The 12,757-nt window shown below is 41.8% G+C and overlaps 2 protein-coding genes across 7 annotated transcripts in view; one reads left to right on the forward strand and one right to left on the reverse strand.

Moving 5' to 3' along the window:
* PAAF1 (proteasomal ATPase associated factor 1) overlaps nt 1-4,509 on the reverse strand; it is a 43,898-nt gene extending 39,389 nt beyond the window's left edge. The window contains exons 1-3 of one of the 4 annotated variants that reach the window (XR_007120885.1): nt 4,382-4,509; nt 2,147-2,187; nt 1,239-1,342 (exon numbers count right to left, since the gene is read on the reverse strand). Coding sequence is in view for 2 of the 4 variants with exons in the window: in XM_047691053.1 (XP_047547009.1) it covers nt 1,239-1,342; nt 2,147-2,187; nt 4,382-4,428 (192 nt within the window). In the remaining 2 variants the exon portion in view is untranslated. Of the gene's footprint in view, nt 1-1,238; nt 1,343-2,146; nt 2,188-4,348 lie in introns of all 4 variants that reach the window. The other 3 variants (XR_007120884.1, XM_047691053.1, XM_047691054.1) reach the window with 3 other exon arrangements.
* Nucleotides 4,510-4,516: 7 nt separating this feature from the next.
* LOC125078413 (cytochrome c oxidase assembly factor 4 homolog, mitochondrial) lies at nt 4,517-7,434 on the forward strand. Of its 3 annotated transcripts, none has more exons than XM_047691059.1 (2): nt 4,517-4,699; nt 6,598-7,434. In XM_047691059.1, exons 1-2 carry the CDS (start codon nt 4,529-4,531, stop codon nt 6,937-6,939), a joined length of 513 nt encoding a protein of 170 aa, XP_047547015.1. In that variant the 5' UTR covers nt 4,517-4,528; the 3' UTR covers nt 6,940-7,434. The 3 variants fall into 3 exon arrangements, with proteins under 3 accessions (XP_047547015.1, XP_047547017.1, XP_047547016.1); XM_047691061.1 differs by having other exon boundaries at nt 4,681-4,814; XM_047691060.1 differs by lacking the exon at nt 4,517-4,699 and adding an exon at nt 4,838-4,954.
* The last annotated feature ends 5,323 nt before the right edge of the window (nt 7,435-12,757 follow it).

Genomic DNA, 12,757 nt, shown 5'->3' on the forward strand with positions numbered 1-12,757 from the left:
ACTTGCCTCAGTTTTTGGAAAACTTTTTAAATATATCTGGAACTACCTGGGTATGTGAATTTATGTTCTCAACTCTAAATTTATACAACCTAAATACCTTTACTTGTTTCTTTTCTTTTTTTTTTTTTTTTAAAGATTTTATTTATTTATTTGACAGAGAGAGATCACAAGTAGGCAGAGAGTCAGGCAGGAGTGGGGAGCGAGCAAGCTCCCTGCTGAGCAGAGAGCCCGATTCGGGGCTCAATCCCAGGACACTGAGATCATGACCTGAGCCAAAGGCAGCGGCTTAATCCACTGAACCACCCAGGTGCCCCTACTTATTTATTTTCAATAAAAAATTAGAATCTGAATTGAGATGTGTAGTAAATATAAGATACACACAGGGTCTCAAAAACTCAATAAGAAAAAAGGAATGTACAATATCTCACTAATAATTTTTAATATTAATTATAAGTTGAAATAGTATTTTAGATTTATTGCATTAAATAAAATATATTATTAAAATTAATTTCACCTGTTTCTTTTTACTTTTTTTTAAGATTATTTATTTATTTATTTATTTGACAGAGAGAGACACAGTGAGAGAGGGAACATAAGCAGTGGAAGCAGGAAAGGGAGAAGCAGGCTTTCTGCCGAGCAGGGAGCCCAATGCGGGGCTCAATCCCAGGACCCTGGGATCGTGACCTAAGCCGAAGGCAGCCGCTTAACAACTGAGCCACCCAGGTGTCCCTATTTTTACCTTTTTTATGTGGCTCTTTAAAAATTTTACATTACATGGGGCGCCTGGGTGGCTCAGTGGGTTAAGCCGCTGCCTTCGGCTCAGGTCATGATCTCAGGGTCCTGGGATCGAGCCCCGCATCGGGCTCTCTGCTCAGCAGGGAGCCTGCTTCCTCCTCTCTCTCTGCCTGCCTCTCTGCCTGCTTGTGATCTCTCTCTGTCAAATAAATAAAATCTTTAAAAAAAAAATTTTTACATTACATATGTGGCTTACATAATTCATCTATCGGACAGCGCTGATATAAGGGAAGTGTATGCAACTAAAAGTATCTCAAAGCACATGTAACTACAAAAGAAAAAAAAACAACTCTTGACATCCAAGGCAGTAAAAACTGTGATTACTATACAAATAAAATAAAGATGACAAAGATATATAAATAACAGTATAAATATTTAAAGTGGATATATGGGTATTACCCCAGTTTTAGACCCAGTGTCATTTAGAGGATATAAAAACCTACCTTGTTTATCTCATTCACAATAAATCCTTCTGAAGCTGTAACTTCTGGGATGCCATCCTGGCCAATTCCTTGACAAGTTAGGCTGCCATACAAAGTTGGTTTACCTACTTAACACAAAAGAAGCGTTGTCTCAGGAAAATAATAAGAATTTAACATTGTTCTCCTTGAAGATTCAATTCAGGCATCTATATAGATGGCAGGAAATTGATTCATGAAAAAAAAGAAGGTACTTGTATAAGGTAAGGTGAAGAGAAAAAAGCCCTAGCCTGGGTGAACCTAATTTGGTAGGAATATGCTCAAGAGCTAAAAATTAGATACAAAGATTTAAAGTTACAGCATTTGTGAGAAAGCTACTAGGGGGTTCCTGGGTGACACAGTCAGTTAAGCACCCAACTCCTGATTTTGGCTCAGGTCATGATCTCAGAGTTGTGATCTCAGGGTCCCAAAATGGAGCCCTGGACCATGGTGTGAACTCAGTGCACTGTCTGCTTGAGTTTCTTTCCTTCTCCCTCTGCTCCAGTCCCCTCGCCAAAAATAAATCAATCTTAAAAAAAAAAACCTTCTAAAGAAATCTCAAACTCAGTTTCACTGACTGTGAAATGAAATTCTTCCACAATGAAAGATGAAGTTCAACATGCACACGTGCATTTAGCCACAGTATATACACATAATACATAGCATAGAGTTACGCTTCAGTAATCTAGAAAATCTGCTTAAGGAGAACACTGCTTTTGCAGTGATGGGGCCTAAATAAAATATCCTACACATAAACTGGTCACGAACATTTGAAGATTATGAGCATTGTGCAAGGAGTTTGAGCCAAAAGAAAGTATGCAGCTCTCTTCTAAGGGTAGTAAATCCCCCTACCTCTAAAAGAAGGCATATTAATTTGGGCAAATGGACATTACCTGGGGGGTGACAACTCAGCCAGGCTTCCCCTTCATCCTTTCTGTGAAGAGAGACAAAAGACTATTTAGGCTCATTCAATGCTGAAAAGGATGCCCCTGGTGCAAGGGAGAAAGAAGATCATATAATCTTTAGTTTGGACAGTACTTAGGTATGACTAGTCTAATATCTCATCCAGGCTTATATTATTATAAAACAAGATTTATTAAAGAAATATTGATACATTAAGTGTTTAATGCATAGATGTCTATTGGTTAAATGAATATTCAAATACTTCAAAAACAGGTTAAATGAATATTCAAATACTTCAACAACAGGGAGTTCACTATTCATTTATAAGTTACACAGCTTTGAAAAATCACAAATACTTTATATTTAGATATTTACTGGGATTATTGTAAGCCAAGCCCTGTGCTAGGCACTTTGCAAACAGTATCATTAATCCTCACAATTTAAGAAAATGTCTTTTATTATCCCCATGTTAAAGATAAAACTGAAGCTCAGAAAGTGTCTTGTCCAAGGCCACCTAGCTATCTGGAAAGCAGGAACAGAAACATGGGACTAGTATACAATTTCTGCACTCCACCAGCTCACACTGACTTTTTATGTTTTAGGATGCGCCGCCCCAATCATCCAAATCTTTATTTCATCACTCTAACATTTTTAGGTTATAGTGAAAAAGACCTATACTTTTATTTTTTCAATTTTTTTTATTTTTTTTACTTTTTTATTAACATACAATGTATTATTTACTTCAGGGGTACAGGTCGGTGAATCATCAGTCTTACGCAATTCACAGTACTCACCATAGCACATACCCTCCCCAATGTCCATAACCCAGCCACCCTATCCTTCCCCCACACACACCCAGACTTACACTTTTAAGACAGAAAGATTTAGGGGCACCTGGGTGGCTCAGTCGGTTAAGTGTCTGCCTTGGCCTTAGGTCATGAACCCAGGGTCCTGGGATAAAGCCCCGCATTGGGCTCCCTGCTCAGTGGGGAGTCTGCTTCTCCCTCTCTCTCTGCTCATGCTCTCTCTAATAAACACATAAAATCTTAAAAAGAAAGAAAGAGGGGCGCCTGGGTGGCTCAGTGGGTTAAAGCCTCTGCCTTAGGCTCCTCAGGTCATGATCTCAGGGTCCTGGGATTGAGCCCCATATCGGGCTCTCTGCTCAGCAGGGAGCCTGCTTCCCTCTCTGTCTCTGCCTGCCTCTCTGCCTGCTTGTGATCTCCTTCTCTCTCTGTCAAATACATAAATAAAATCTTTAAAAAAAAAAAAAAGAAAGAGAGAAAGATAGATTGTTTTAGGTTGACAGTAATTCTCTATCACTGGCTACAAAATCTTGGACAAGTTACTTCCTCTGATTCCTCTCCAGCATTCTCTCCTAGGCACCACTTTACCTGGTGGCCCTCAGTAAATGTCAATGTCCTTCCTTTATTACTTATCTTTATTACTTTACAACTTATTGTAGTAAGTAATGTGTATTTTATTTTGGCTCACATAGTAAAGCATAATTTTCTTAATTGCAAAAAGCTGTTTTCATCTTTACCATGGTTTCAATGTAGAAACCCCTCTTAGAAATAGAAAACCCCTATTAGTAATAACAGTTGCCATTCACGGCACTGCTGTACTCGTCCTGGTGCAGTGTAACAACCTGCACAGTATACGATCAATAAATATGTTAAATGAATGGTTTGCTGTGCATCCCCAATTACACTGTCAGCTTCCTGAAGGCAGGAGCCACCCTTTAAATTTAGATTATTCATCTAAACTCCACCCGCACACAGCCTGGACATAGTGGATGTTACATTGTTTCCTGAATAGAACTGTGCAATATATCTAACATAGCACTAGGGGTCCAAGGAGGATACAAAGATTTCATCATAAACTCAAAGACAACGTGGAAGTGGTTGAGTAGTAGGATCTTTGCAAATAACTGACGAACAGTAAATATTTGCTAAATGACTTCTCGCCCAAAAGTCTTCCTGCCTCCCAGTTTTCCTGTCTTTCTCCAATCATTGATCCTATTCCTGATACTGGGATCACAGCACATATACGTTGCCTCAGGACAGCTCTGCGGAAAACGAAGAAAAATGACCATATGGGTTTGCTACATCCAGTGATCCCTCAACAAATGATGAAGGTAATCCCTATCCTGGACTGAATACAGCTCTCCTTAACGCAAAGACAACACGCGTTACCCTCCTCCGTCCCAGTTATGGGCCTTCATTCACCTGAGGGCTTGGGCCCAGTCGCTCTGAATCCTCAGAGGCGCCGCCATCTTAACCCCGCCTCTTCCGCTCTTTGCCGGAAGTGGGTCGCCAAGGGGCTGCGAGAAGGACTGGGGGCGGGATCTATACTGAGAGGCCACCAATGAATACATGTGGCCGGTTCCTCTCCCTCCCACGTCCGCGCTCAGGTTGCCCGCCTGCCCCCCCCCCCCCAACCAGAGGTTGGTTTTCGGTCGGAGGGTCGGAAGAGTTCCAACTGCCTGCAAAACTGACGTCGACGTGCTAGAACGCGCGTCCGAGTTCTTGTGTCCAACCTGTTCGGTGAGCACTGCGTACCGCGTCTTTGCGCAGAGAGGCGTAGCGGGCACAGCGGGACTGCGGCTAACTGCCGCGTGCGCGCATGCGTTCTCTCGTTAAAGTGAGAGAGTAGCTGCAGGTGACTTGGACAATTGAATTTCTCTGCGTTCCCAGGCCTTCCCAGTTCAGGCCAGCTGCCGACTGTGTAGCCTGCCCTGATCTCCCAGCATGGGTCTTCCTCTTTTCACTCCAGGGAAGACTGAAGCCGGATGTAGTGGGGTGAGAGTACCGTGGCATTTACTGAGTCCTGTTGTCCGTGCAGTTCTCGTTCATTATCATATTAATCCTCACATTAATTCTATGAGTTAAATATTATTAAGGAGGAAGCTAAAAAGATTGTGTGGTAAGACGTGGTGCTGGGATTCGAATCTGGATCTCTTGGGTTAGAATCCAAGGCACTTTTTCTGTACAGTAATAAAACTCATGTATTGAACTCTTTGGACATGCCAGGCTTCTTAAGTGCATTATCTCATTTAGCCTTCAACAGTTCTGTGAGGTAGACACTATTTTTTTAAAGAGAGACTACGAAGTGATTTTCTTAAGGTCTTCCAGTTAGTGACAAAACTAGGTTTCCAATCCCAGTCCCTTTTCAAAGCCTATTTACCCTCTCCTTCCTCAGGTTTGCGTAAGGCTTTGGAGTCCTTAAATCTTTGTAATTTCCACACTGCTTACTATGGCCAACAAGACCTTGCTATGATTAGATACTTTCTCATAGGGCCAATTTCATTTGTTTTACAGTTCTCTTCATATGCTATTCTTCAGCCATACAGAACTTTCAGTTCCTTTCCTGTGTTAAATCCTGTCTCAACCTGTGATCCTGCTCTTCCATTGATTGGGAATAGACCTTCTCCCCATCTCTGGCTAACTCCTATTTATCCTTCAAGTCTCAGTTTAGGAATCACTTCCTCCAGGAAGCCTTCCCTGCCTGTTCCTGCCATGTCTGGATTAGGTGTTCCTCCAGTGTGTTTGTTCCCAGTCTTCGATATCTGTACACACTGCGTTGTAGTCTGTTTATTACATAGATTGTACACTATTAAGGCAGGAACTCAGTCGGTCTTGGTCACTCCTGTATCCTCTAGCGTAGTGCCTCATACATGATACATACTCAATGATCCTTTGTTGAATGAATCAGAGAGACACAGGAAAGGCATTAAAGAGTACTTCTTCCTTTAAAGCCTATCATGTGAAATGTGTGTAAAGGCTGAGTTTATTTCCCTTCAGACCTTTCTCAGATTCTTTCTGTAGGCTACTTTCTACTGGGTGCTGTGAAGCAGATGATCTTGGGAAGACAGTCTGGGCAAATCCACCTCACATTAAACACTCTCATCTCACAGACTCATCTCTTGCCCCGGCCCATGCACATTGTATGCTACAGCCACACTGAACTCTCCATTTCTCCTGTATGTCAAACCCTACCCATATTTGGGTACTCTCCCAAGTGTTAAACAATGTTCTTTTCCAACCATAGGAAAAGGCTAATAGGAGAAAAGAAGAGAGACTAATTATTTTGGGTTGGATCCAAGACAGGTGCTCCAAAAAGGTGACATTTCACCTATTTCAGATTCCATTAGCAGAATCCATTCTAGCTTATTTAGTGCTATGCTAAACACTCTCATATACTTGATGTCATTTCATTGAGTTCAGACCATTTTGCAGATCTGTTCTCTTGCCAGGCCTATTGCTGATGGCATCAGGGTGAATCAGGCTGAATATCTGTTCTCAAATAAGCTTATAGTCTCCAATGGGAGACAAATGCATAAATAGGCTAAACCAAACCAAAATAGGTTTGGTCAGTGTTATTTATAATAGGGGAACCTCATAGTCACATCCCTACTCTAACCTTGCCTCCATTGATGTTCCAGAGATTCCCAAAGATGTCAACTCAAGGCCATACCTGGGCCCGACAGGTAAAGAAGGAAGATGAGGAAGAGGACCCCCTGGACCGGCTGATCTCCCGTTCTGGCTGTGCTGCTTCCCATTATGCAGTACAGGAGTGCATGGCCCAACACCAGGACTGGCGCCAGTGTCAGCCGCAGGTACAGGCCTTCAGGGACTGCATGAGTGAACAGCAGGCAAGGCGGCGGGAGGAGCTGCAGAGGAGGAAAGAGCAAGGCCGTCCCACCACTGAGACTCCAAACCGCCTATACCCAGAGAATGGCCCTGCAGAAACTAGCACCCGGAGAGATCCCGGGAAGGAGTCCTGAACAGCGGAAGTGTGGGCCAAGAGGTATAAAACTCAGGGACTATCTTCAGCTAAGACTGACGTTGAAAGCTAGGCAGCCATGGGTTTGGACATGACTGCTGTAAAGAGCTGTGGTATTTTCATGGTGAGATACCACACGTCTTCACCCGTCATGTTCCACCAATATTAAATATTGACTGGTATTTGCCAAGTAAAACAAAGAGTGGGGTTAATGGATGGTCCTACATCTTGGGTCAGTGTACCAAGTACTGATTACATGGACGCTTAATTTGAAAAGTAAATTCACAATCTAAATGTAAATTGGTTACCTTGTCAGGTCTTCATTTATTCATCATTGGTTCAACATATGACTGACAAGTTTTTCTAAGACCTTTCCTTGTGCCAGCTACTGTGTGAATGAATAATATGACCTGATATGATGAATAATAGGATCTCTTTCTTCGTGTTACTTAGTCTGGTTTGAAGGGTGGAAATAAAACAACATTAGAACAACTAATTACTAGCCATTATGTAAGTGCTTTTATCTTTCCTTGGTTGATCTGGATATTTCATTCAATCTAGTAGAAGGAAGAAAACATATGGGAAAATAAACATTGAGTTCCTCTTATATACCAGACAGATGCAGAGTCTGACCTCGACATGCTCACAGCCCAACAAACACACAATGTTGCCTGACATTTAATTTTTTTTTTAAGATTTTATTTATTTATTTGACAGAGATCACAAGTAGGCAGAGAGGCAGGCAGAGAGAGAGGGGAGGAAGCAGGTTCCCTGCTGAGCAGAGAGCCCGATGTGGGGCTTGATCCCAGGACACTGGGACCATGACCTGAGCCGAAGGCAGAGGCTTTAACCCACTGAGCCACCCAGGCGCCCCCTGACATTTAAAAGGCACTTTTAACAGGGACACCTGGGTCGCTCTGTCAGTTGAGCATTTGCCTTTGGCTCAGGTCATGATAATGGAGTCTGGGATCATTCCCCACATTGGGCTCTTTGCTCAGCAGGGAGCCTGCTTCTCCCTCTCCCTGCCACTCTGCCTACTTGTGCACTCTCTCTCTCTGTCAAATAAATAAAATCTTTTTTTTTTAAGTGGCTGAATCCCCTTTATGCCATAAAAAAGTAAATAAATAAAAGGCACATTTAAGATAAAATACAGATTTTCAGCTCTTAAAAAATGGAGAAGCTATCATCATGGAGCTTATATTCCCACTTGACAATTTGCTGGAATTGAGTAATGATTCCTCTTTGAGATGGTTGTATTCTCCAGTTAATAACAGTTGCCATCGCTTCTCATTTTTCTTCCATGGAGCTACATTGCCCATTCGGTTTTCTATCTAGCCCTGGGAGGCATTTGGGAGTGGGAAAGGAGGTGGAAGAGTAACTCCTGCCATCGAAGCTGGAATGTAAAGGGGTATATGCTCTCATCATCATCAGTAACTTTTTTTTTTAATTTTATTTATTTGACGGGAAGAACATAAGCAGGGGGAGCAGCAGAGGGAGAGGGAGAAACAGACTCCCCACTGAGCAGGGAGCCTGATGTGGGGCTTGATCCCAGGACCCTGAGATCATTACCTGAGCCGAAGGCAGACACTTAATGATTTGAGCCATCCAGGGGCCCCCATCAGTAACATTTCTTGAGCATCTATGTATTAGAAGTGCAAATCTGAAGTATAGTAAGCCCTAAAACTACTTTGAGTCTTTGCGTTGGTGACTGGGGAGGAAAGAAAAAGAAAAGAGGGGAGAAGATGAGAGGAATACCAGTTTAAAGAACAGTAAAATCCAATTAGTAATCAGTAAGGACTCTGTGGGGCCCTGTCTGCTCAGTGATGTGGGTCATCAGAGCAGTGTGGACTGGAGCTATCAGCAAGAATTTCAAAGAAGGGAGTTAGTTGAGTTGAACCTTAAGTGATGAAGGAAACATTACCCCTTTGTAACATATGTAACAGAAAGGAATACCATCTACAACAAGTAAAAAGTACCTAGAAACATGTGGTGCCTGGGTGGCTCAGTCAGTTAAGGATTCAACTCTTGATTTTAGCTCAGGTCATGATCTCAAGGTCCTTAGATCAAGCCCTGTGTCGGGTCTGTGAAGATTCTCTCCCTCTTTGTCTCTCCCCATCGCGCCCCCTGCCCCCCAGCTTGCTCTCTCCCTCTCTCTTTAAAAACAGAAACAAGGGTGCCTGGGTGGCTCAGTGGGTTAAGCCACTGCCTTCGGCTCAGGTCATGATCTCGGGGTCCTGGGATCGAGTCCCACATCGGGCTCTCTGCTCAGCAGGAAGCCTGCTTCCCTCTCTCTCTCTCTCCCTGCCTCTCCATCTACTTGTGATCTCTCTCTGTCAAATAAATAAATAAAATCTTTAAAAAAAATAAAAAAAATTTAAAAATAAAAATAAAAACAGAAACAATCGGGGCGCCGGGGGTGGCTCAGTGGGTTAAGCCTCTGCCTTCGGCTCAGGTCATGATCTCAGGATCCTGGGATCGAGCCCCACATCGGGCTCTCTGCTCAGCAAGAAGTCTGCTTCCCCCTTCTCTCTCTGGCTGCTTCTCTGCCTGCTTGTGATCTCTGTCTGTCAAATAAATAAATAAAATCTTAAATAAATAAATAAATAAATAAATAAAAAACAAAAAGAAAAAGAAAAAAATACCTAGAAATCAGTAAGAAGCAAACAGCCCAATTAAAAACTGAACAAAGTTAAATAAAGTAGTATTAGCTATTTCTATTAACAAAAATCAAAAGTATTTATAACAGCCAGTATTGGTGGGGATGAAGAACAGGCACAATCACACTAAAGGGATAATAAGTTAATAAAGCTACTGGAGGACAGTTTGATGGGATCTATAAATATTTTATCTTTTTTAAAAGATATTTGAGAGAGAGAATGTGCGCACATGCATGGGGGTAAGGGGTAGAGGGAGAAGGAAAGCGGATTCCTCTCACCATGGAGCCCCATGTGGGGTTTGATCTCATGACCCTGAGGTCATGACCTGAGCTGAAATCAAGAGTTGGTCATTTAACTGACTGAGCCACCCAGGTGCCCCAGGATCTGTAAATATTTTAAACATTTATATATTTACTGGCTGGCTTTGTCAGAAGAGTATGCAACTCTTGATCTTGGGGTCATGAATTTGAGCCCCACGTTGGCTTTAGAGATTACTTAAAAACTTAAAAAAATAAAAATATATATTTCAACAGCAATTCTTTTAGGAACCCTCTTGAATATATTTTTATAGGATGTATATACTATTATGTTCACTGCAACATTGTTTATATAGTGAATAAATGTTCACCATGTAAAACTCCCATCAGTAAGGACTATATTTGCTTATATATTCAAATCTTTTACAACAGAAATGTATCTACATATTAATTTGTGTAATTAAAATAGAAATAGTACTGTCTGTGGGGAGGGCGGGTGGGATTCTAGTAGAGGAAGGACAGAAGGACTCACTAGTAGACTAGCTTCCAAACCAGCTAAGTGCAAGTTTTATAAGACTCCACCTCTAACACAGAGCTAACATTGGGTGGGTCACAGAATGTATTTGGGCGAAGCAGGCTCTGTTGCCACTCAAACCTATTTCTTCAAATAAATGGGATAATTCCTATTAAATAGGCATAATAGAGAATTATTATTTTCTTGGCACAGAGAATTAAATGAGGGATAATAATATAAATAGCAAATAAAAATTATTAGCATTTTTGAACTATTAAAACTATTATAATATTTATAATGTATATATATATATATATAATAAATACTGTCATACACTATTTATGAAGCATTTAACTCAGGCTGTTTGGTTCCAAAGTTTGCTCTCAATCTCTATGACATACTGCTTTCAAATCCCACTATGCCACTTACTAGCTATGTGGTTTGGGGCAAATTACTTAACATCTCAGGACCTATTTTTTCTTCTGAAAAATGCATGTAAGACCTTCCTCATAGGCGTTAAAACTAATAAATATAGACCTTCCTCATAGACTTGTTGAAAGAATTAATCTTGGTAAAGAGCTTAGAAACAGTGTCTGGTACATAGTAAGCATTCACTAGATGTTGTGTGCTAGGTGCTCTCCTGAGTTACATTTTCTCAGTAACTCCATTAACTCCCCTCCACAGAGGAGGAAATAAAGGTTAGATTGGGGGCTAGACTTTGAAGTGTGTCTTATTCTTACGTCTATGCTGTTCTGTTTTGTGCTCTCCTGATCTTCCAGCCTGGTATGATGCTTAACAAATAGTAAGTAACTATTTACTATGTAAATATTACAAATTTGTTTGTTTGGCTGGCTTTTTTAGTGTTTTACAAAGAGGTTAACCAGTGCACCTTGCCCACAGTGTTCTAGATTGGCATGTTATTTTAGTCTCTCAGCTCTGGAGCCTACAGCCATGGAGCTGTAATTTAAGGTGGTCCATGCTTGTCCAGGACAATCTATACGTACCTCTGTACAGAGGCTTGGTGCCAGGGATAACTGGAGAGACTTGGCTGGGAGTCCCTGTGGCTCATGAGTTGGCCCTTCCCTGCAAGGTCTTTGGCTGGGGACTTGGCCTGTGCTCAGTACAAAGTTGCATGGTAATGTGTTTTACTAGGTGAGTAATAAGAGATGCCTCCCACTCGCCCTCCCTCAGGTAAAGTTTCCAGGCTAAGTCCTTGAGCTGCTGACTAGAAATCCAAAGAGAACTGGAGCCAGTTCAGGTTGAAACCTTATGCTTCCCACTGTATAGAATGATAGGGCTCTCTGCTCCAGCAGGGACTTAAAGCAGGCAGAAGTGGGAGGGATTCTTTCCTCCTTTAGCAGCATCTTCTGAAGAGTTTTCATTCTTTGGAGCTTGGGCATCTTTCAGAGCCTGGGCATTCTGTCTAAATGGTGACCTAAACCTGAAATGACTAGGAATGAAAGTTATTCCGGGGGGATTTATAAGAACTAAATGAATCATTTCAGACTCTCCAGGGAGATCACACATTTGAAGACATAAATGACACAAAGAGGTCAAAGTACACATTAAGCTAGCGCAAGACACTTTGGCCACCTGTCTTCAGTGCCTTTCCGGCAGGTCTAGTTCTAGACCCAACCAATGCATGCTCAGAGAGCTTTCCTTCCTTAAGTAAACCTACCCTTTTAGAGTCCACAGCTGGCAAATTCCAGCCTTCTGTGGTGGTGGCAGAAGAAGGCACCCTTAGCCAGAGGAAGGGAACTAAAACATGAAGCTGAGGAAACTGTTGGCCTTAACTAGGAAGACTGCCAATTCAACCCCATTCAATCTTCCTGGAAGTTAATGATCTACATAAAAAGTCAGTTCTTTTCAGTAACGTGCACTAAACCAGGAATTGAGTGAACTGGAGCAATCCCTGGCTGGCACTGGCTAACCTTGGACTAGTCTGTTTCCCTCTTAGGCCAATGATCTCATCTTTTTACAGATGAGAAAAATGAAGACCAAAACAGATTATCCCAAAGGCTGTATACTGATGGAGCCAAACCTAGGACCCAGCTGTTCTAAATCCCAATCCACTGACCTTCCCTCTTGTCCCTCCTGCCTACCCCTCATGTTATCACAGAGATTCTAGGCACATTCAAAGGAACATTCAAAACTAAAAGTATGCTGAAGGAATGAACTAGTGATAGACACAACAACATGGATAAAACAGGGTAAATGAAGTCAGTCACAAAAGGGCTTATGCTGTATGATACTTATATGCAGTTCTAGAAAGGCAAAACTTCACCAAAAATGAGATTAATGATTGCTTCTGGAGAAGAAGGACTCAAAGAAAGTAAAGGAACTTTCTGGGGTTATGGAAGTGTAATCTTGATAGAAGTATAGGTTTCATGG

Source organism: Lutra lutra, chromosome 10 (genome assembly GCF_902655055.1).
Source record: "Lutra lutra chromosome 10, mLutLut1.2, whole genome shotgun sequence".
NCBI lineage: Eukaryota > Metazoa > Chordata > Mammalia > Carnivora > Mustelidae > Lutra > Lutra lutra.

What these genes read in the sequence shown, in the direction of transcription:
- LOC125078413 (XM_047691059.1), top strand. Translation starts at nt 4,529, where the DNA reads ATGTGGCCGGTTCCTCTCCCTCCCACGTCCGCGCTCAGGTTGCCCGCC. An exon ending in TCTTGTGTCCAACCTGTTCG is followed by an intron (nt 4,700 to 6,597) that starts GTGAGCACTGCG and finishes TTGATGTTCCAG; the next exon opens with AGATTCCCAAAGATGTCAAC.